Source organism: Hypomesus transpacificus, unplaced genomic scaffold, assembly GCF_021917145.1.
Source record: "Hypomesus transpacificus isolate Combined female unplaced genomic scaffold, fHypTra1 scaffold_31, whole genome shotgun sequence".
Lineage (NCBI taxonomy): Eukaryota > Metazoa > Chordata > Actinopteri > Osmeriformes > Osmeridae > Hypomesus > Hypomesus transpacificus.
Genome location: NW_025813837.1, coordinates 1,965,567 through 1,988,532, shown reverse-complemented (window position 1 = coordinate 1,988,532; position 22,966 = coordinate 1,965,567). Strand labels below are relative to the sequence as shown.

At 43.7% G+C, this 22,966-nt stretch overlaps 3 protein-coding genes and 1 long non-coding RNA gene across 10 annotated transcripts; 2 read left to right on the top strand and 2 right to left on the bottom strand.

Annotated features, from left to right (window-relative positions):
* Positions 1-160: 160 nt before the first annotated feature.
* On the bottom strand, positions 161-9,603 carry ppef2a (protein phosphatase with EF-hand domain 2a). Its single transcript, XM_047015824.1, has 20 exons — positions 9,547-9,603; positions 8,848-8,886; positions 7,639-7,701; positions 7,494-7,508; positions 7,288-7,296; positions 6,907-7,034; positions 6,729-6,783; positions 6,436-6,611; positions 6,079-6,193; positions 5,837-5,883; positions 5,455-5,621; positions 5,298-5,334; positions 4,361-4,510; positions 3,910-4,224; positions 2,989-3,174; positions 2,647-2,789; positions 2,443-2,549; positions 1,940-2,106; positions 1,579-1,666; positions 161-474 (listed from the first exon to the last, which is right to left on the bottom strand). The coding sequence occupies exons 3-20, from the start codon at positions 7,691-7,693 to the stop codon at positions 221-223; spliced, it is 2,214 nt and encodes a 737-aa protein (XP_046871780.1). The 5' UTR covers positions 7,694-7,701; positions 8,848-8,886; positions 9,547-9,603; the 3' UTR covers positions 161-220.
* Positions 9,604-9,678: 75 nt separating this feature from the next.
* LOC124463965 (flavin reductase (NADPH)-like) lies at positions 9,679-12,270 on the top strand. 4 transcript variants are annotated; one of them, XM_047015813.1, is made up of 5 exons: positions 9,679-9,839; positions 10,687-10,830; positions 11,087-11,288; positions 11,416-11,580; positions 11,900-12,270. In XM_047015813.1, the coding sequence occupies exons 1-5, from the start codon at positions 9,837-9,839 to the stop codon at positions 12,055-12,057; spliced, it is 672 nt and encodes a 223-aa protein (XP_046871769.1). In that variant the 5' UTR covers positions 9,679-9,836; the 3' UTR covers positions 12,058-12,270. The 4 variants fall into 4 exon arrangements, with proteins under 4 accessions (XP_046871769.1, XP_046871771.1, XP_046871768.1 ...); XM_047015815.1 differs by having other exon boundaries at positions 9,684-9,839; positions 10,662-10,830; XM_047015812.1 differs by having other exon boundaries at positions 9,684-9,839; positions 10,651-10,830.
* Positions 12,271-13,316: 1,046 nt separating this feature from the next.
* On the bottom strand, positions 13,317-22,465 carry acsbg2 (acyl-CoA synthetase bubblegum family member 2). Of its 3 annotated transcripts, XM_047015748.1 has the most exons (16): positions 22,359-22,456; positions 21,745-21,840; positions 20,384-20,461; positions 20,095-20,210; positions 19,068-19,342; positions 18,305-18,393; positions 17,772-17,892; positions 17,522-17,602; positions 17,230-17,379; positions 16,647-16,814; positions 16,288-16,469; positions 15,805-16,038; positions 15,163-15,380; positions 14,841-14,980; positions 14,443-14,686; positions 13,317-14,002 (listed from the first exon to the last, which is right to left on the bottom strand). In XM_047015748.1, exons 3-16 carry the CDS (start codon positions 20,449-20,451, stop codon positions 13,917-13,919), a joined length of 2,172 nt encoding a protein of 723 aa, XP_046871704.1. In that variant the 5' UTR covers positions 20,452-20,461; positions 21,745-21,840; positions 22,359-22,456; the 3' UTR covers positions 13,317-13,916. The 3 variants fall into 3 exon arrangements, with proteins under 3 accessions (XP_046871704.1, XP_046871703.1, XP_046871705.1); XM_047015747.1 differs by lacking the exon at positions 21,745-21,840 and having other exon boundaries at positions 22,359-22,465; XM_047015749.1 differs by lacking the exons at positions 20,095-20,210; positions 20,384-20,461; positions 21,745-21,840; positions 22,359-22,456 and adding an exon at positions 19,876-20,088.
* LOC124463926 lies at positions 19,371-19,895 on the top strand. 2 transcript variants are annotated; one of them, XR_006955679.1, is made up of 3 exons: positions 19,371-19,462; positions 19,579-19,663; positions 19,809-19,895. It is a non-coding gene; the product is annotated as an uncharacterized LOC124463926 (long non-coding RNA). The 2 variants fall into 2 exon arrangements; XR_006955680.1 differs by having other exon boundaries at positions 19,404-19,478.
* Positions 22,466-22,966: the final 501 nt, after the last annotated feature.

The window sequence follows — 22,966 nt, the reverse complement described above, 5'->3', positions numbered from 1 at the left end:
CCAGCTCCTAATGTGCGTCAGCAAAGCAGCTTTCAGTCACTCTCCAGCCTCCATCCTCACAGGTCCAGTGTGAAGCAGTAACTCCCATTAAACTACTCTCTCTCTTTGGGCTTTCCCCCCTTCTCTCTCTCTCTCTCTCTCTCTCTCTCTCTCTCTCTCTCTCTCTCTCTCTCTCTCTCTCTCTCTCTCTCTCTCACACACACACAAACACAAACACACGTCATATGTTTGGATCCCCCTCCAGCTTGGTGAGGTCAGTGGCGGTTCCCATGAACATGCTGCGTCCTCTCTCCAGACGGCTCTTCTTGTCCGTCACGCGGAAAGCCTCCATGAACTCGTCGATGTCGATGTTCCCGTCTTGGTTCACGTCGATGGTGATGGCCAGGTCAGTGATGGCGTCGTCGGTGATCTCCATCTTGAGGTAGACGCTCAGCAGCTTCCACGTTTGTCGGAAGTCCTCCATGGTGATGAAGCCTGGGGGAGGGGAGGAGGAGGGGATGACGGATGTATGGGACACACACACACACACAGCAGATCAGTGGGTTAATGATCCTCTTAGCTCTGAGGAGTCGGCCACCACCTGCCACTGACGTCAGAACTGACCAGCCACAGGTGGCTTCTGCAGGGTCATGTGGTGGCCTTCGATACACAACGTAAGAAATTTCCAAATCTACACTCCATACACGTTTAGTCCTTTTTTTAGCAGACGCTCTTATCCAAAGCGACTTTACAGATGTCCCATAAAACCTCCTGTAAGGAAGCTAGAGAGAGAGAGGTAAGGATACACAGATCCAACACACTGTCCCAGGCCTAGGAACACCAACATGAAGACATCAAACAAACGAAAACTATTGTTTTGACGCAAGAAAGTGGATTGTGTTATTGTTGGAAATCCAGAATGTGGACAAAGTATGAAGTGTGTCATGCGCTTGACCATGAAGTCACCCTGGAGCCACTCAGAATCAGAATGGGATTTATTCACCATGAAAGTTTGCACAGACAAGGAATATGCTTTGGCAGGAAGGTGCATACAATAAACTTATAGGAACCAAAAATTAAAAAATGTGGACTATCTATACTAAGGGTACATAAACTGGGTACACCAGTTTTGGAGTAACTATTGCTACACTGTACATAGGCCATGTGTTGTTTTTAGTTAGGCATTTTAGATAAGTAGATTCATGTCTCTTGTATGTAATGTATTCGTGTATGGGCCATTGCGCCTGAAATAAACATTAAATAAATAAACTAGCAGTACTAAGTGGAATTAGAATTTAATTAAATATACAATAACATTTGTTTACCTCTACCTCTCTAGCTTCCTTACAGAAGGTTTTATGGGACATCTGGGAGTCAGGTGGCTGAGCGGTTAGGGAGTCGGGCTAGTAATCTGAAGGTTGCCAGTTCGATTCCTGCCCGTGTCAAATGACGTAGTGTCCTGGGGCAAGACACTTCACCTTACTTGCCTCAGGGGGAATGTCCCTGTACTTACTGCAAAGTCCCTCTGGATAAGAGCGTCAGCTAAATGACTAAATGTGTCTGTAAACAAAGGGAATCCGTTTAGACATTAGTGCTTACCAGAATTGTCTGTGTCCACAATCCGGAAGATGGTTTCAAGGGTGGACCGATGTCGGTATAGGGTTTGCAGCAGACCCTGCTCAATGTGCTGTGAGAGGACAATTTTTGTCTTAGTTTGAAAAAAGCACAACGGTTGAATTTAGACTTCTATCAGACAGTGTCCAAGAAGCGCCAACGAAAGCGTCATGTCTAAGTAGACTACTGAGCTGGGGCTTTGTCTGAATGCTATTACATGGCCTCAACTGCTTGAGAATTTTCCCACCAAAGTTTTCCTGCGATACAAAATATGGCTGGGCACTGTGATACACTGCAACGTTGTCATGTTACATTCGCAAAAGCGTTACACCGGCACAGCCAGTACCTCCATGCTCGGCTCGTTAATGGCGAGTTCTTGGAACCATTCGTGGTAGTCCAGCATGGTGGTGGCTGTTTTGCAGGTAACCAGCTGAGAGCGTAGCATTCGCCAGGGCAGGCCCAGACGCATCACACTCTCCACGGCATTTACCCAGTCGTTAAGAGACACCAGGCCTGGATTACAGGGCGAGACGGGAACAGGGAGAGAAAGGGAGAGAGACAAGGAAGGGGAGAGGGGGGTGGGATGAAATTGTGTTGATTATTCAGAATTAGGCGAGTCACGACAACTGAAATGTCAGGTTCCCATGAAACCAGCGAGAAGAAGAATTGGAAGTAGTTTGGCTCAATGCGATTACAAGGCACAATGGGCAAAACACAATGAGGCGAGCTAGAATTACTTCACTTGGAGATACTCGATGTTAAGAACTACACAATGGAGACAATGAAGGGGCTTTTGAGTGAATAAAACAAAGACTTATTCACCCGGGAACTGAATGTTTGATAGCTCACCTGTGTTTTCAGTGTCATACTCTTGGAAGGCACAGATGAGGTCAGATTTGTGTGAAAACAACTGCTCCCGTAGAACCTTGAGGGCTGAATGCTCCGTGCGGCCCACACTTTAGAAAGGGTCAAAATAACGTTTTACACACTCTTCTCACTCTTTCATCCTCTGTATACGTCACCTGATCTTCCAAGAAGTAGAATAGCGCGTACCTTTGCCTCACGGACAGTTCCCGTGTCAGGAGGCTGGCCTGATACTGGATCAGATAAGGCACCAGGTCTGGTCCCAGTTTCACATAAGCCCCCCTGTTACTCCCCACCTCATAGTAGTTAGAGGCCGAAAACAAAGTCAACACCTGAAATTGAGAAACAGCAGGTTGATTCATGTAACTACAAAAAAAACACTTTACATTAAAATCAGTTACCTAGATTTACACGAGGAATTCTCGAAATCAGCTAACTAGAATCTCAGTAACAATAGGCTGTAACCGTAGCCACAGCACAGCCTCAACTCTGCCCTCCCACGCAGGAAAAGAATACCCTGAGCCACCTCACCTTGCGGTTGTGGCAGAACTCGTAGCCGTCCTGCTTGCACTCGTGTGAGCGGATGATGAGCTGCAGGTGGTGTTTAGCGAGGAAGTCCTCCGTCACGTCTGGCCCCCAGTAGCAGCCCCCTCCCCTCACCTCGTTGGGCATGCAGCCGTTCTGGGGCATAGGGTCACTCCACAGCAAGTCTAGGATCTGGGGGGGGGGGGAAGAAAGACAAAAGCTCTTCCTGATGTGTGCTGTGTCTGTTTAAAACATCTGGGGACCGAGGTGAGAAAACCCACTAGGGTTCCAGGATTTATCCACGAGATTACGATGAACAGTGTCAGGAAGAGCATTCCAAAAAGTACCGCCTTCAATCAAATGACAAATTGAACTAACACTGAATCAACCGTCTGAGGTAATCCGCTTTAGGCCTGATACTGTCTGTTACATTGCATTACATGAAGCACTCCTCACGTTGGCATCTCTATTATGCTGTCAGTCAGAGCCTTGTATGAGAATGGATGTGTTTACAATGTAGACAACCAAACAGGATTGCTTCCAAGGCTGCTGGATTAACACACAAAATTAGAGTCCAGATTTACACAGAAAGAGGCACCTAAAATCAATCCCCTGTCCATTTTTGCTTATCTGTGCTGACCAAGTAGTTCACCATCATCATGACTCATCAGCTAAACTGAAGCCTTGGCAGGAGCTCAAGGGGGGAGTATAGTTACAAAACTCTTCAGAGGCAGGTAACTCATCTCCCTCCATCCATCCATTCATCCCTCAAACCATCCCTCCGTCAACCTCTGCAGCTATCCCTCCATTTATCACTCTAGTCATCGCTCCATCCAACCATTTTCCCATGCCTCCAAACATCCATCCAACACATCCTTTCATTCATCCCTCTACCCGTTCCCTCGTCCATGCCTCCAACCGCCCCACCTGTCTCCACTCCGAGTTTCCTTCCTGGAGGTCGGTGGAGTCCGTGGAGGCGTCCGACGACACCGACGCCAACTCGGCCTGGCGCCGTTGGAGCTCCGCCTCCTCTTGTGCCGTCCGGTTGATCCGGTCGGAGAAGTCCTGGAGCGACCGGCGCTGGAAGCTGTCGCGATCGGGGAAGGGCTTGGGGTCGGCGAGGGAGACCCGTCGCTGGTTGCTCTTGGGAAGCAGCGGGTCCTCGTCGATGTCAGAGTCCACAGACAACTGGGCCACTGCGCATGGGAACCTCTTCTTAGGAGGCCTCAGAGCTGACACGTACTAGAAGAGCAAGAACCGGAGAGTGTTGAGGCACAGATCACAGAGACAATGAATTTTTAACAACCTGAAAATGCTCCCAAAGACAATAAAAAGGGAGTTTGAGCCATTTTCAAGAGGGATAGCAGGTTTTCCTCACCTTGTGCCTGTCCACCCGGGCTAAAACGCTGAGATCTGTGGTGTCAGAGATCCCTCCGTGTAAGATCAACACCTTCTGGTCGATCACTGTTGCCAGGGGCAACCAGCTGAAGATCTTCTGGAGAAGCTTCAGAATCCGTTTGCCGTGCATCTGGGCAGACATATCACACAACGTTGTTCAATAATGAAGATGAAGCTTATCATTCAATACATTCACCTCAATGCTGACATAACGAAAATGTCTCAAGTTTAACTGTATGAAGACAATAAACATAATTTGATGCCCGAGAGAATGTCAAAAAATAAGCATGGAATCCATTTTCAACATTCCTTGTTTATCAGGGGAATGGACCACATAAAATGTATCCTTTTGTGTCACCCACATTTAAAGAAACCCCACGTTTTATCTAGCGATAATCAGAGAGGATTGTAGCCTTCCTTCAGGGGCCAGCCCTCGTATCATTACCTCATTACCTCATTACCTCTAAGACACAGAGGAACACATGACCTAAAGACAAGCGGAGTCAACACCTTAAATTCCACTTAGTGACATAGACGAGTCACCCAGACAAGTGATTGAAAATAGTCCCTTCCAACAACCAGGGATTCCTCCTCTAAAGCTTACTGCTAGCCTCAGCCAGCTGGACTTTTTGGATGTGATTCCTCCAGGGCTATTAATGAAGCACACAGGATCAAGCCTGGTGTTTTTTTAAGAAGGATTAGGAACTAACACCATATGGTAAACAAACTACAGAGAGCCCATTCAGTTAGGCATGTTCATGAACGTTCATTGAACTGGGCGGGTATAGATCAGTGGTAGAGCATTCAACTGTATATCAAAAGGTTGTCGGTTTGAAACCCCATCTGTACGTCGTCTTGGATAGAAGCGTCTACCAAATAGGCACAGTGTTAGTATTAGTAAAGGACATAAATCTTACCTTGTATTTCCCCAGGACCTCCTTAGTGAAGCCATACCTAAACAAGAGTCACAGAGATATTGGTCAGGCATTTGGTGTAATGGTTATAGGTTTCCACTGTGTGTGCCTTGAAATGGACACTTTCATTGAAGCACTCTGATTGGCTCTGGGACTGCACCTCAAGTTGACAATGTGGTCTTCGTGGTTTCCCCTGTTGAGGTGGACGTCGCTGGGATACAGCAGCAGGAAGGAGAAAAGGATGAGGAGAATCTCGATGGAGTCTTTGCCTCGGTCGACAAAGTCTCCATTAAACACGTATGGCTTCTCCATGGACGGCATTCCATTCTAGAAGACACACAACAATAACGTTCCATTCTGAAGGACAAACAACAACAATAGGATTCCATTCTTAGGGACAAACAACAACAATCGCATTCCCTTCTAGAGGACAATAACAACAATAAAAGTCAATTTACATGTTTGGCACACAGAAAAATTTATTATTCTCTGTGTGCAATTCCTCATGGCTGCCAGTGATGAGATATGGTACGATGGCTCACCTTGTAGAAGATCAAAAGCAGATCCTCCAGTTGACCATGTAGATCACCTTAGATTCAATAATCCAGTGTCAAAACACTCATGTGAACGCACTGACCAAACCCTAAACACATCCACACCCCTGTGAAGTGTAATTTGCCACTTGATACGATGTCTTCATACAGTGTAAAACGTTTTGCAAGCATACACGTCACTTACATTTAGTTGTACACTCTAAAACTGTGATAACTACTGCTTTTCTTACCACAGATGGTAATTTCCTTGCTGTTGCAGGTGGAGATCCGGCTGATGTTTGGCAGACTACGGAGAAGCTTCCAAGTTTCCAGGAGGAGTTGCAGAACATACCGAGAGTGGAGCTGCTACTGGGAGGAATACATGTGTAGTCAGGCAGATACAGGACCACCATGTCCATCACCTCATAGGCGTTTGTAGAGAGAAATAAAACGTTGAGATTTCCTTCATCCAGCTTCACGTCTATCTATCTGTCCATTCATCCATCCTTGCATCTATCCCTCCATCCATCCATCCATCAAGTTATTGCAAGGTGCAGCACTTTACAGTACAGTTATCACACCCTCTGTGTCTCTTCGGAGGCACCTACTCTCTTGTTCCTGAAGGCATCGACAAGGCCAGCTGCCTGGTTGACGTCCAAAGGGAAGGTGAGGTGAGGTCCTGAGTAGATATCGGGGATGTCGATGTTTTTGTAGCAGAAATGCCGCTCCCACTCCACATCCCGACACACTTCGTTCTCCCGGAAGATGCGGGAGATCAGTTTTCCTGTAAGGATGGGACTACAGTAAGAGCATTTCTAACGGGAAGTCTAAGTCTGTGTTTGTTTAAGAAGGGTAGTTTACATGACTGTATTGTAACCTACAAACAAGGGAATAGTCTTACGCTCAGAGCTACAGGGTGTGAAATTGTCCATGAGGTAGCCAAGGAAATTGTAAAGCTGCATAGAAGAAAAAAATGATTTAATTTAAACACACAAATACTAAATATCCAGTCAAAACTGTATTTATCGCTATTCTTCTGCATGTTGTCAATTATTCTTGTTAAAAAAAGTATCTTTCACCTTAATCTGGGCCTGTTCCCCAGAATATTCAATAGACTGGAAGATGTTCCAGGTGTATCTGCGCCTCATCTCCATCCGAGCCACATACTGTCGGTACCAGCGCTGGATCAACACAGCCGCCTTCATCGCTACAATGCAAAAGAAGAGAGACGTTTGATCCAAACGGGTATGAAAGCGTGTGTTTATCTGTATACATGGACATGGGAGTTGGTTGACGGGAGTCTGATTATACAGTGGTAGAGAGTGTTTTTCAGCTAGCGTTTGACGTGGCAAACTGCCTTTTTTTCTATTCGGTGTGACTAGAACTATCATCTATCTCATGTACAGTATTTAGCTTGTCCACAAGGACTAAGACAACACTGAAAGGAAGCACTGACTTACATGTGGCGGCTGCAAATTGTTTTGCACAGAGGAGAAAAAAAACATTAAGGTCAGCTGAGGTTTTGAGGACAGTATAGTATAACTATACCATGGTTAACCTCAGCACTAGTTACTTGTGTTTGACCCTCATTTGTTAGAATGTAATACACATACATAAGTATCTCAGCTGTACAGAAGGTATTGAATTTATTTCAGAACTGATTTACCTGGTACAAGGGCTCCTTCGAGTGGCAATTCCAAATAAAATAAATAAATAATGAGTTCAGATCAACAATAATGTAAATACAAATTCACAACGAGGACGATAATGCGTCTCATGAACCAACAACAACCCTTGATATTCTTCGTTACCTTTGTCTGACTTCTGGTGGAGAAACGGGCTGTTTTTTGAGACGCCACATCCCATGGCTGTTCCTGCATCAGATCATTCGGTAAAACATTGTCACATAGTGTAAGATCATTTCACAACTGCATTTTATTCGATTAGCCTGCACTTCTTCCCCTAAGTGTCTTACAGACAGGCATATCGTGAATGCAGCTGATAATCAAGGACCAGGAGTTCTAACAGTATTTCCGTGATAAGTGACATTGAATGGTCTATATTTACCAGTGCAACAATAACATCTCCACTACAACATTACAGAATTCCTATGATAGGACAGTGCAACAATAACAACGTCACATCTCAAATGCACCACAGTGAATACGTTTCAGGGTACACTCTGTGTTTTCAAGACAGTGCTGCGACACGCCGTCTATGTTAAGGACTGTATCATCAAATGGATAGTGGGGGATGAAATCAAAACCAAAATGAAACCCAAACTCCTCACACAAGAGCAAAACTCTCCCCCTTCCTCTTGTGACGCTAACAGAAGCATAATGACGTCTTCCTCAACAGCCTTGTAATCCCTCTTGCCATCTTCTGACCCCCCTGATTGCCCTTAATCCAACAGGAGCTACCATGTATATCTGTGTTTCTATGAAAGCTTTAAACCATGGAACCTATAAATATATAGGTATAGCTATAACCGAAAAACATTTCAATATCGCACAGCCTCTTTGGTTGAAGAAGGGATGCTTGTCTTTGCGTTGAATGCTGTTCTACACACATTTCATCGTGTTGGAGCCCAACATTTTAGGGTCTTTGCTGTATGTTATGTTTTTTTGATTTCAATGTTATTCTCAAATGGATTGAAGGGCTGTATATAAACAAAACTGTAGATCACCAAGTGCACAACATTATATTTACTTACCTGGTGTTATTTGACAACAACATCCCTTCTTTCTACCAAAGTACCATGATAAATCAATATTAAACACTGATAATTAAACCATCTGCCAATAACAAAGATCTTTATGGCAACCCTGGATTTGACAAGCAAAATACAGGACTGCTTATGCACAATGTATTGATACTGTACTCTGTCCATCATTGGTTTAATCGATATCCTTGGTCAGATGGTTTTCATCTGTGTTAGCATATTCTTAACTATCCTCCTAATACTATACAGGTAATATGGAAACAATGGCTGTGATATTCTATAAGAGTTAACAACTTACCTGGTCACCTGATCTATCCTGTCAACACGCTTCCAAGTCCTATGGTTAGAAATGACAGCTCTCAGATTGTGTTCCACAGGCATTTGCACGTTGGCATTTCACACAGTGCAATATTGAACATATATCATGTCAAGGTTTGGAAACGATGGTCCAGATCAGACATTCTAGAATCTAGATTAGGTGGTTGCTGGTAGCACAATTCCTCCGTGTATCTGCTATTCCATATGGCAGCTTAGCTTTTGGGTGCTCTTTTGAGACTAGTTTAGTCTTCTCACAGACTTGTATCGCATAAGCAAGACAGCAAGCCTCAAGTGGATTAGCTTGGCTAATGACTTGATGCGGCTAGACCCTTCTTTATATAGGAGGAAGCACTCGAATGGACTACATTCCATGGCTTAAACAATGAGTACATTCTTAAAACTTAACATTTGTTATATTAAAGCGTTTGAAAGAATTGAGAAATGATATACATATAAAATCACATATAAAAGCCGAAAAAGGACACGTAAAAAGGTCGTTCTTAAAAGGTGCAACGTGTGAACCCTAATGTCCTTTATCTGTCATTACTTCTCTGAGTCATCTACTGCTGTGATAAATCATTCTGTTCCATTGTGTATAGTGTGTATAGTGTTTGTGTGTGTGTGTGTGTTTTTGTGTGGTGTTTGTGTGTGTGTATTATATCATAATGAAATACTGTACATTTCAGAATTAGATGGCGGGAGTACGGTATACGAAGTGTATCAAGGTAATCTTCTGTCATACTGCAGCATTTCAAATGAATACCAATGAAGACGTAACTGTATAAAACGTTGCAAAACATTGCCAATCTTGAATGCATCGCAAGTGGTACGTACAAGGAAACACTGGTCGAGACGCTGTTAAATCAGAGCGTACTGATGCCCTTTATTCCGTAACAGTAAGGTTTCATAAACTTAGTGGGTTGTATCTGTCGCTTGGAACAAAGTGTCGTTACCCTAAGTCAACTAAACATGGTGAGCAAGACATGGTTTTACGTAGGACTGTTCTCTTGGTTTTGCTTTACCAGTTGCCTTGGAAATGTAACTTCTCGCTGAAATGCATCCGAACTAGTACCTAGCCAGCAGTACCTGTACACAGGGTGCACATCATGTATGAGTAAATTGTTTACAATACAACGCAATTTAATTCTAAGAACTTAATCATGCAAGTGACACGTTGCCGGTTTTTATTGGAGGTCTGACTTCCATGACTGAACTAGTCACAGTTGCGCTGAAAATATTTGGCACACAGGCAACGATAGAGCCACTAACAGGCTGCGCTGAAAATTATTGGCACACAGGCAACGATAGAGCCACTAACAGGCTGTACATCACAATCTCACATCATCATAAAATGGTGTTTGTTGGTGCATCCTGTTTTCCTTTAGGCAGTCATGAGAACCAGCCATGATAAAACCAATTACAGCGTCTCAGTTGGTCATGCTGTACTAATGAATAAGAACAAAATGTTGCCAATAGAAAATGATCCTGATTGTGTTGCTCCAACCTGCAGTGATATAATGTGTATAATACATCCTCTGTTTAGGTACTAGTTTGCAGATATAACTTCTTCACGTGGTACTGTGGTGTACACTGCCACCTAATGTGCAAGAAGACACACTATAAATGCCCATAAGTCAAATCCTCACTTGTCCTTCGATAACACTGTATGCATTCTTACATAAAATCAGAAAAAAAAAAAAAAACATGCCAATTTCACAATTCATCCAACGATTAACATGGGCGTGTTCTCGAGTCCACCAGCTGTGTCACTGGGCTTGTGAAGTGTCTTTGCAGCTGTAAACGGGAAGTGTTTCCTCAGACTCTGAGGATGAAGATAGCTGTGCTGGGGGCCACTGGCCAGACGGGCCAATACTTGGTGACCGAGGCCCTGCAGCAAGGACACGCTGTCACAGCCATAGTCAGAAACCCAGGGAAACTCACAGTGCATCATGAGCAGTTAAAGGTATGTCTCCGGAATGCTGTTCTTCTAATGTCAGTTCACTTAGACGCTAGTTCTGTTTCCTATCGACCTACATTTGTGTTTTCCTTGCACACACACACACACACACACACACACACACACACACACACACACAAAGATTCAGATCTTGTCTTTGTTTATCAACTGTTTTTAAACTAATCCACAGTACTGGAGGCCTTGTACGGTGTTTGAACCTTAACCCTTACATGCCAAGAAAGTTACTAATCCTTTCTCTCAGGTTGTTGAGGGGGACATTTTCTCAGAGGACAGCCTTAAGCAGCACTTTCAAGGACACGATGCTGTTATCTCATGCCTCGGCTTCCCTCCGTCCGTCCTCTACGGTGTCACGGGCTACACCCTCTCCATGAGGGCGATGGTTAAAGCCATGCGCGAGGCCAAAGTCAACCGCATCATAACCATGACCTCGTGGTACACTGAGCGTAAGTAATTAGCCAACGTAGGTTTCAATCATAATGGACTGTGTTTTCAGCCTTGGTCAGATTGTTTGTACTGCCTCAACAAGCACATTACTATATATTTTATTCATATTTATACCTCCCCCTCCAGCCGAATCAGGCTTGCGGGCATCTTACCTCATCCGCTTCCTCCTGCTGCCAATGATCCGGAGTGTTCTCAGTAACATGTTTGAGATGGAGCACTACCTGAAGAAGACAGAGGAGGTCAACTGGACTGTGGTTCGACCCCCTGGGCTTAAGAATCTACCTGCCACAGGTAAGACACACAAACGGATTCAGAATGAATTAGCCCACATTTGTTGAGGTGTGTTTTTTAAATGTTTGGAACATGAAGATTGTTCCTCGTGGACAGCTAAGCTCCAGAGCTTGATTTGGTACACTGTGTATGCTCCAGTTTCCTATACATTTACTTTTTTATTATTAATGTCATAGATAATCTAAGACAACTGCCTTGCATTAGGGATCATTGTCTGAATTCAGCTCTTTGTCACACTAGTCTTGGCATCTTGCAGCACTACCTTTTTGTTTTTGAAGGCTTGGCTAAATTGACCTTTTGACCCTTGACCTCTCCTCAGCCAAAGAGTTCCTAACCCACGAGGGGTACTTTGTCCCTGACTCCAATGGACTACCCGTAGGAACTGCTGTTGCCAGGGGTGATGTTGCTCGCTTTATGCTCTCACTGCTCAACAGTAATGCCTGGTTCAAGAAGGGCGTTGCCATAACAACTAAATAAGCCATCTTGTTCTGCCTTAAGAAGTAAATGCACTAAATTATGTGTTCAAATATAGATATATCAGATTTAACTTGAATGTGCTTTTGGCTTTGCCTTTGCCTTGTTTACTTTGTTCTTAACATTTTGTGCTATCCACTTGTAATTATTTGTGTTTATGCTCATTTTAATAAAAATAAAATTTTATATTTTGTATTTGCAGAACTAGCTCTACAACCCATGTGTTTGTTTGATTTATTCACATGCATGTTTATACAGTTACAGGATGTTTGTGTCAGTTCACAGAATTCACTTCAGGTACAACTGCTTGGTAAACACAATTGTCATAGTATATTTTTACCACAAGGGGCAAACATTCATAGGATTGTTTCTCTGCCAAATTTGGAAGGGTAACTGCAGAGTAGGTCATGACTTATCCTGCGAGGCTGTTGCAGAGATTTTATGCCCTGACTGCCAACCTTTGCTTTACTCTTTCCCTGCAATCAATTGAGAAATTAGTTGTAGCTGTCTGACCTTTTGGTTGGTTTTAGTATAACATTTACTCAAGGTTGCTTTCAAGGATTCCCAATGTAACTTTTGAACTCCAGCAGTTTTTTTTATGGCATGGCCTTCAGCTCCAGCATGGAATGGCAACCGGTTTGAGTTTCCCAACCCAAGCCTGTCTGTCAAAGGTAACAGGTTCTTTTAGCTTTCTCCGTAGCTACTGTACAGTGTTCCTGTATTGTCATTTTCAGTTATTCACACAATACTTTGCATACTTCACTATGCAACTATACTGTATGCTTGCTTGGTGCTTGGTTTCAGTGTTACCTAATACAAACCTATGTATTAAGAATGTATGTAGTCAAGCTTCTATTACAGACTATTACAAGACCACACACACCAGGGATATATCCATCTCCTTAATTGAGTCTTCCCTAATTCGCCATGATGGTGATAAAGATTTCAATAATTCAAATGTTTGTATGTGGGACAGAGGCGGATTTAACAACATGACTGATGGGTTCACACTGAAGTGTATTTAAAGTGAAAAATAAACGATGCACTCATGAATTGTTTTGAACATTGGAGTAGCAACTCCATTGGCCAGTGCGGAGGTAACGCTAAACATCCATATAATATTGTTAGTTGGCTGACAGCAAAGCTGTCTCTATAAACCCATTAAGGCATTATAAAATACTAGTGCAGAGTTCATTCTAAGTCATGTGAGGGGAGTTGCCTCCCATATATAAAAAGTCACAGCTGACATACCACACAATCTCTTTAGCCTATCATGTGTTTATTGATTCAATTCATTACAACATGTCAGAAAATAAACACTTCAATATTCCTGGTACTGTACATGGAGAGGCACTGAGTAAACTATGAACATCTGATTTCCCCCCCATGCTGTTAGTCTTACGTAATTACTCTACAATCTTACAATTCATCACGGTTTCTCAACCCAGCGTCCAAAAAAGTTAATGGTTATTGAACACATTTCTAAACTCTAGAGGTATATCTTGTGACCATTTTGGATGCTGCGTGGAAGCTGGAATCCCATGATACTGTCTTCCAAAGTTCAGCTTTGCAGATTTTCGGACAAAGTGCAAGCTAGTCTCTCAAGAGAGTACAGTAGATTTGGCAATGATTATACCGTTTATTTACAAAAAGTGCAAATATCCTTGTTGCGAAGTCTTATGTACATAACTGCTTAAATAGTTATTTGGAGTAGGAACCAATGGGAGGATCATAGTCATGCTTAGTTGCTAGACGCACAACAATCTCTAAGAAAACATTAAATATCCTTAAGGCCTTTTCTAGTCATGTGATCGCCCTAGTTTTAGGTCTTCAATGTTCTCCAGTGTCTTTGGGATCCACTGTTATTCCTGTGTCACTCCATAGATCTGGTCTATCGTGTCCTTGTAGATTTTCACCACAACGGGTCTTCTTAGCTTCATGGTAGGACCTGAAAAGAATACCAAGAAGAAGAAAGACAAATATAAAAAACAGACCAAAAATATTTGGTATCTCTTTCTTTCCTTGGTAAATACCTGCAATATGGTGAATATAGTTAACCCGACTGTTTAATCTCACAAAGGAAGCATGAAGGAATGTTTGAACTATGCAAAAGGCTAGAATGTTGCTTGGCACAAGAATGCAGAAGAAGAATTTTGATAAAATCATTTACGTAAGTCCTCTACTGCTTGACGGCTTCCTTGTTCCTTAACTGTTTAGTTTTACATACAACGGCAAACGTATCACCCTTAGATCTTTATGTAACCAACAACCTAGCAAACATCAAATGGATGAAACAAGGAAATGACTAATCAAAAAGATTCAAAGATGTGTAACTATCGACCACAGACTCGTACTGCAAAAAGATAAACAATACAAAAACAAACATACCGAGTTCTCCTCCGGAAATTGAGAAGTCTTTGTCAAGAAGGACCCATTTCTGCACCTTCTGAGCGTTGGAGTTAGCCCTGGCATTGACTCGCTCCACTCCCTCCTGGATGGCCTGGTAGATGGCTGGCTCCTTATTGGCTATGATCTCCGAGACCTTGGTTGCCTTGACACTGTGTCTCTGACAGAACTCCACAGCCTCAGGGCTTAGCTCATCTGTGGGTTCGCCGTTGTCGTCCACAACGCACTGCAGAGACGGAATAAGGACATTCACAAAAATGCATCTACTAATCTGCCGGTGTCTTTCTTCACACATTTGACATGATTTTATTTGAGAGAAAAAAGACATGAGATAACCCTCCCCCAAAACACGTGAGAATCCCAAAACACGTGAGATTTACTTTGAGAGTGAGCATCATGGAGAGAAACTTGAGCTTGTCTCCCAGCAGCATGGCGTTGCTGATGATGGCTGTTTCAGCTTTCACTGCGTCCTCAATGGGCACAGGAGGAATGTTCTCACCCCCGGCCGTGATGATCAGCTCTGTGGAAGTGACATCACACCTCAGCGAGACACATCATTCATGTTGCTGATGCACATCTGCCTCGGTTGTAAGGACACAAGCCACATTCATGACTGCTCGTCTGTCCTGTCATCAGCATTTTTCCATCAATGGCTCTTTATTGACGCTCCAATGAACCGATAGGTGATCCCAAACGGCCTACCTTTGATCCTGCCTGTGATGAACAGGAAGTCCTTCTTGTCGTGTTTGCCCAGGTCTCCTGAGTGCAGCCAGCCCTCGTGGTCCAGTGCTTCCTCCGTCTTGTCCGGCATGTTCAGGTAGCCCATGAAGACATGACGGCCCCAGAAGCAGATCTCTCCGTTCCCGTCCTCATCCGGCTTGTCCAGCTTGGTCTTACAGCCTACCACCACCTTCCCACAGCTGTGGCAAAACAAAGATTTAGGACCGACATAGAAATATACAGGAATGCTATATGCCGTGTATATTTTATTCATACTCCATGAATATTTCCTGAGAAGAAAGATGGCTTCAAGTGAATTGTAAATATCAGATATTTTACTTATAAGATCCTTTAACAACAATCTCCTGTCCTAACCGCCCCCCCCCCCCCCGCCTCCTCCCACTGAGTCCATCCATCATCGCCAGTCAGTCCAGACAGTGATCCACTTCACACCCCGACAAGCCCTTATCTCCGTGGGCCACTGACCTCACCATGTTCCGAGTTCCCATCATGAAGGACATGCATGTTTGTTTAGTTGTTGACAAATCAACTTCTCGACCTGTCACGTCGGACAGCGATCTACTTCACACTCCCGACACGCCCTTATCTGTGTGGGCCTCTGACCTCATGATGTGGTACCCGTCCATCCAGGAGATGGTGTGTGGTCCGGTGCTCTCGCTCATGCCATACAGCTCAAACAGGGGGAGGTTGAGGCTCATGAAGTACTCCAGTGTCTCCTTGGTGATGGGGGCGGCACCGGTGAAGCAGGCTCGGCAGCGGTCGAAGCCCAGGGCGGCGCGGACTTTCTTGAAGACCAGGTTGTTGGCCAGCATGAAGCCCCAGGGCACTGCGTTCTCCCTGCATTCCACAGCAAAACCAACAGGAAGTCACATGACACAGCTGGTTATGGTGCTGGTTTGACATGACAAGGGGAGGCGTTTCGGTGTGGTGGAGTAAAAAAAACAATCATTAACCAGCATGGCACACAATTACATTTGACATTATTACTCATCATTGAATGCTAAACTATAATAGTATTTTAAAGTTAAGAATTAACTATATTTATTCTTTGGACAGCAGTTTTTGCCCTAACACTCTAAACCTTACCCGCTCATGGCACTGTAGCTGTACTGGAGTCCTACAGACTTGGCCCAGTCTGCTATTCTCTTCCTGAATGGAGATGACTTTGCACCAATGGCTTTCATCTTTTCCTGCATCTTCTCCCAGACACGAGGGACACCCAGGAAGCTGGTGGGACGCACCTCCTTTAGGGTATTACCCAACGAGCCCTGAGACACAAATAATGTCAAAATCAGAGTTTGATCCCAATTTAAATATACATTATATGAATTCATATATTTGTATTCATTATCTGTGCATCTGTTTCATGCGTCTGCATCGTACATTGGATCAAACATTTCCAGTGATTCCTATAGTAAGAGTTTTGACATGTCATGGATTTGGACCTTGAGGGCGTCAGGGTCAGCGAAGTGAGTCGTTCCGGCGACTCTCATGCAGATCCACATGTCGTTGACCTGGGCGGCCACGTGGCTGAGGGGCAGGTAGCTGACCACCACCTCCTCAGCAGCCTTCAGTTCTGTCATGCCACCCGCAGCGTTGGCTATCCAGGTGATCTGATGGTGGGTCAGATGGCTGAGCGGTTAGGGAATCGGGCTATTGATCAGGAGGTTGCCGGTTTTATTACCGGCCGTGCGAAATGACGTTGTGTCCTTGGGCAAGGTACTTCACCCTACTTGCCTCGGGAAGAATGTCCCTGTACTTACTGTAAGTCGCTCTGGATAAGAGCGTCTGCTAATTGACTGTATGTACTGTATGTACTGAATGTAAATGTATGATCTGGGTCACATAAGCAGGCCAGAGAAGTAGTACGTTAGTGTTAACTCCTGGGTCTTGTTTAGTTTAGAGTGTTTTTAAAACCTGAAGATAAGTCATGGAGTCTTAGTAATACTGTGTGCAAAGATATGATCCTGATTCCCCACTACAATACATTAGGAGTAATACTGAGCAGAACGCCAATTACATACTCACGTTGTCGTGACTCAACATGACCCCTTTGGGATTGCCTGTGGTGCCTGAGGTGTAGATGAGCGTGCAACACTCATTGGCTCTCTGGCTGTCAATCACAGCATTCAGCTCCTCATCTGACACCGCCTCCCCCAGCGCCATGAACTCTGCCCACTGTGGAGGAAGGCAGTGAGGTCAGATGGGGCATGCTCTGTGTATGGTGTGTCAGGTATGCTGATATAATGCTGATATGCTGGTGTTCTTCTGCATGGTTTGAAATGATCTTGTTGGTCGATCAGAATTTTTGTAAATGTACCGTGTAGAGGTTTGGTAGTTTCTGTTGTAGCTCGTCCTTGTACTGAACAATGGCTTTCAGATGAGGTAGCTGGTCTTTAACCTAAGAGGGAAAATATTGTAGGACTATTAGGTTAATCATTTTATAGGGATTCACCAAACTAGGAAACATTTTGATTGCAAGAGTGTCTGAGTGTCTGAATGGTTCTTGTAAGAACTCGGAACATCGGAACAAGGATCCATGTCATCTAGAACTGAGGCTGGTTCCTGACCTGTAAGATCTTTAGCAGCTGTTTATGATTCTCCACCACTAGAACGTTGGCCTCGCAGTTTTCTGCCACGTACTGACACGCCTCGGGAGAATTGGTGGTGTAAATACCTGCAGCCAGGCCCCTGAGGAGACACACACAGCACATCTGAGTAAGATGAGTGGATGGAATTAATGAAATGCTATTGTGTTCGGAATAGGGCTTGTTAAATGGGATGAAAAGGCACTATGGAGCTGTATAAGAAGCTGGTTGTCTGGGTGTCATTGACCTTATGATGACATGTTTGCTGAGTCAACATGTCCACTGGCCAGTCTGACTAGATCAATTCTCCTCAGTGCCACACAGGAATTTCAAGCTAAGCAAACACATGATTCTTCTGTTTTATTGACCCATGTTGTGTATGTTAATTGAACTACATTTCCTTGAAATTGAATTTTCCCAATTCTTCAGAATCATATTCGAGCAACATATTGTACCAAGTATTTTCTCTTTATGTTGATGGGGGCAATCATAGGCTAATTACAGAGCAACATTACCCAGCCAAGATACAGCCAATGTCTGCGATGAACCACTCCGGAGAGTTAAATCCCAGAATACCAACACCATGGAAACGCTCCAGCCCCAACTACAGAGAAAACGTAGATAGCAAAAGATGAAATGAATAAGGTGTGAGACACTGGCACACGTGCAGTCATATTTATTTTTGACCTACTCGATGCTTTGATACTTATTCCTGCGTCCTATATATGACCGTGAAACAGGAGAAGTAACATGACCTTTGATTCCCACACACCCAAGTGTTAGCTTTCAGCAGCCCATTCTTACACTGAGACCAAAATGACAATGGGACAACTTGCTAAGTAAACATTAAAAAAAAAAACGTATTTAGTTAATAAGAACACAAGTGATCAATACCGAAGGAATTTCCAGTCAGATTTGAACCTACAGTATTTTCAGGAAGTGATTGTGGTTTCACCACATGAATAGAAAGCTACTACTTTACATGAACATTTTTCTTAATTTAGCAATCACTTTTATCCAAAGAAATCTAAAGAATACACATTGAGTACACCAGAGGATTGAGGACCAGGGGAGCACAGTTCTAAAAGTATTTTCCATGGTGAGTGCCAAGGGACTGTCTATATTTTTACCAGACACAACAACAATCCAACAACAGTGCCACCTAGAAACCCTAAAGCATCACGGGCCCACAAGCATTCCCATAGGTCACACCTGCATGGTGCTATGAGTGGAGGAACACGTTTTAGCGCTACGCAATAATTCCATAAACAAACAGACCTTGAGGAAGCCTTTGGCAGCAACTCTGCACTGGTTGTAGTACTCTCTCCATGTGAGGGCGATCCATTCCCCCTCGATCTTGGAGCTCAGAGCCGGGTGATCTTCGTGGCTCTGCACCGTCTCCAGGAACATCTGGTGGACCGTCATGGGGGCTTCTGAGCCGGGCCCGGACTCTTCCATCCTCAGCGTGACCGCCTGGTCCCTGACCGTGCTCCATAGTCTGTCAGCCGGCGCCAGAGATACCGAGGCCGCGTTGAGAGGAATCGGCTTGGTTTCTGTTACGGAAGGACAACAAGGACAGAGGTTGGCTGACATCGGTGGCAGTTTCAGAGAGCAGGATGCAGAGTTTTCCCCACAAAAAGAGCTCAGCTCGGAACAAGTGATCTGGCGCAGAGGTAGGGAAGGAGGAAGGTAAAGAAGGAGGGAGGGAGCCAGGGAGGGAGGGATGTAATTGGGGGTGTGTGCTTCTGTCTAAGAAAAGTGAATAGACTCTCACGCTTCATTGTCATAGGGATACAAAAAAAATTGTGGTCGTGTAATGTGACCTCAGGGGGAAAAAGAAAGCTTTGGAATGCAGCTCGACACCAGTCCATCAGGTTTGGTCAGATTTTGTGATTTGGAAATTATCTTGATTTGATTTACATCGAGCACACGCTTTACAGAAAAAAAGAATGGAAAAATGTCAAATGTCAAAGATTAATTCATTTTCTCCATTTTAATCATTAACTGATGTGATTTCAGATGCAAAAATCCAGACTTTTCTCACATGATATCACCCATGTCCCTCTGGGTTGGTGAGGGGCCCTACCTGCAAAACCTCCCTCAGAGGGTCCTTCTCGTCCTGGGGACCGGGGTGGCTTGGCCGGGGCCTCAGCTGGGCTGGGTGGGTCTAATGCTGCCACCTCACCTGTCTCCTGGCTAGTATCACCTTGGTCATCAGACTCTGAGTCCGGCTGCAGGCTAGACCGTGTGTCTGGCATGCGTGTTTCTTGTGCAGAGTCACCGCTCCCAGTGTCTGGAGCCTCACCTTCGTCAGGCTCGGGGTCCGCTTCCTCCACTCCTCCGTTGGCCAGCGGACTGGAGGGGCTGCCGATGTGTTGGAGTTTGGAGTCTAGTGGTGACTGGGCCTTTGGTGTGGGGATGCTGCTCCAAGGTAACAACAGGATTAGAATACAGCTCATGACAATGACAATGACGATGCATGAATTGTTAAAGCCATGACATTCTGTCATTTGTTGATTGTTGAGTACACACACAGTATTTCTGTGATAACTCAAGCGTATTGTCTTTGTGTTTGAGAAATATTAGTCGGGTACCTTTCAGAATCATCCTCCATAACAGGAAGCCCATTGGCTGCAATACAATTACTCTCTTCAGACATCATGTTGAATCAACTGAAAACAAAAAAACGAATAACTCAGAAAAACCCTTTGAACTTCAAATGGACACAATGTTCGCACACGCAGAACACTGCTGGTATTCCACAAATGTCCCCAAGAAATGGTCCCACCAGATCTTTATATGAGCCATTCATAGTGAGCATTGCAACACGACAGACAGTTCTGATGACGCGCGGTCAGTGGTCACTTTCTTAAATGGACAGAGAGCAGTGTGTTGAAACCTGTCAGTTTGTGCCAAATAGTTTAGACATCTGTAGCCTAAATTGAACCTTTTCCCTACAAGCCAAGAAGACTGACTTTTGACCAAGTAAATTACATTGAGAAATAACAAGATAACCTTGGTCAAAACTGCTAACATATCTCTGTACTCTTATCTTATCTTTGAAGTGAATCCTGTTAAGTGACTCTAACAGGGGTAGGCTACACAGGAGTTCTAGTTATTTAATGCATGGAAAAAAGTTGGGGTATCCACTGCCTATCAACTAACATGGAAAATACAGAAACATGATCAAATATCGACGATGTTCTCCGATAATGAAAATGCTGTGATGTTATATTTAGGGATACCTCAACGCACAAGCGTCGGGATGTGAAGTGAGGCCATCTAGTGGAGTTAAGCTGTAGTACAGCATCTGGAAGTCAAGCCCTTGCCAGCACGACTCATCAGTAGAGATAAACAGGGTCTTATTTTAGAACCAGGACACAATAGTTCACATGATCACTATCATGGTCCTATAAATGACTATGTCTGCATGTTATATGTATCCACATAAATCCCATTTGAGACATAAATCAATATTACAAGAAATGATGTGTGTCTATGTCAATATGTACTCACAATACTTCATATTATATTAGTGGCTAATAATTCAATCAAATCATCAGTCAAGCCACTCACACACACATTAGTATAAAATATAAATCAATGGGACTAACTTCTGGCATATGAAATAACTTCATAATCTCTAAAGGGCAAAGTTCATAATAATTGCAAAATTATAGCCTTGGTTTGAGCAATGGAAAAGTAACCACACAACCTTTTAACTGAATTATGCAAACATGTCTCCACTTCTGTTCATGGATGGACATGTCAGTGAGAATAGTATTTCCTACATTACTGGGTCAGACTCAGTGGCATCTTAGACAGACATCCCTTTAACAGGAAGCCACATTCTGCCATCCAAATGATGAAGTGTCAAAAGTATACAAAGCCAATCTGTTTCAACAGACTCCATCTGTTTCTGTCATTAAAACATGCTCATACTCAGCATACTTACAGGGGGCCAAAAAAACGTTGGGAGATCCAACCAGAAGTGTTAGTTTAGTCTTGAACAAGTTCCCCTCACGGAACGAAACCATAAAGAAGCCAGACTCTGTTGACCAAACAATGACACCTCAGGCACCAGTCCTGCACCTGTGCCTTAACATGTAGGTCACTGGTGCTAAGTTCAAACACACAGGCATATATATAGATGTATATTTAAGGCAACATTTGCTCCTTGTAACCTGTGATTATGTTGGAAATTCAAACAGTATAGTTGGAGTGTAGGTCTATAACGTCTACCGGTTAGCAGTGAATCAAAGCACTGCAGTACCAAACACCTGAGTAAACCATAGAAACATATCTGACATGAATACATTTCAAAACAGAGGACATATACATGACTGTGAGTCTACTATGACATATGAGAACATTCATAGTTTGCAATCTGAAACGTTAACCTGTCATAGTTGTCTTTGCAAATGTAAACAACACTTAAATAGAGTTCCGAGTCCAAAATTACACACCAAAAAGATTTCTAAGTTACAAAATAATATGAGAATCACCAACCCAACCAGCAAATAGAATGTCAGATGTCACAAAACAAAAGGGTTTCATGTAGCTGCCTACCTTTCTGACAGGCACAGCGACAGTGTCACTTGCAAAATGACATCAAGTAGACAAGTGCAGTCAGGTGTAGGAAGAAAAAAACGCTGGGTGTAGTGCTGCCTGACTGACTATGTGACTGGCCCCTTACACACTGATAAAACTCTGAAGGTCCTGTTGTATGACTGGTCTAACCCACTCAGGTCCCAACTTGCACAATCAATCTTTCTTACACCTACTAAGGTTCACATTACAAGTTAACTATCCACAGAATTCCTCGAACAAAGGTCAATTATGGCAGCAGACTTGGACTGACATTGGATAGTGTAAAGAACACTATGATCGGATGTTTCTTGCTATCGACATTGGAAGAGATCCCTCGTGATAAGAGTTGGTGGGCCATGTCATTTATAGATTTTTTAAGTGATGTACTTCAACATATAAGGTATTTGCAATTTCATGTAGTTGCAAAGGGTCATTTGAAGGTTAAATGTCTCCCACTGGGTCAGTACACTGCTCACTAGATTTGAGTGAAGCACCACATAATCAAACTATCTGATATTGAGATCACAAGGGATATCACTGAATTGATAAGGGGGATCACTTACTCATATTTATGGGGAAAGATGAAA

Bases quoted from the DNA above. Each gene is read 5' to 3' on its own strand.
- ppef2a (XM_047015824.1), bottom strand. From the start codon at position 7,693: ATGGGATGTGGCGTCTCAAAAAACAGCCCGTTTCTCCACCAGAAGTCA. The intron at 5,335-5,454 runs GTGCAGTCCCAG...ACTCTTGTTTAG, and splicing joins GACCACATTGTCAACTTGAG to GTATGGCTTCACTAAGGAGG. The intron at 3,175-3,909 runs GTGGGGCGGTTG...CCCCCCCCCCAG, and splicing joins GAAACTCGGAGTGGAGACAG to ATCCTAGACTTGCTGTGGAG.
- LOC124463965 (XM_047015812.1), top strand. The intron at 10,831-11,086 runs GTATGTCTCCGG...CCTTTCTCTCAG, and splicing joins TGCATCATGAGCAGTTAAAG to GTTGTTGAGGGGGACATTTT. The intron at 11,289-11,415 runs GTAAGTAATTAG...CTCCCCCTCCAG, and splicing joins GACCTCGTGGTACACTGAGC to CCGAATCAGGCTTGCGGGCA.
- acsbg2 (XM_047015747.1), bottom strand. From the start codon at position 20,451: ATGATGTCTGAAGAGAGTAATTGTATTGCAGCCAATGGGCTTCCTGTT. The intron at 16,470-16,646 runs GTCCAAATCCAT...TTTGTGTCTCAG, and splicing joins CTGACCCTGACGCCCTCAAG to GGCTCGTTGGGTAATACCCT. The intron at 15,381-15,804 runs GTCAGAGGCCCA...GTTTTGCCACAG, and splicing joins GACGGGTACCACATCATGAG to CTGTGGGAAGGTGGTGGTAG.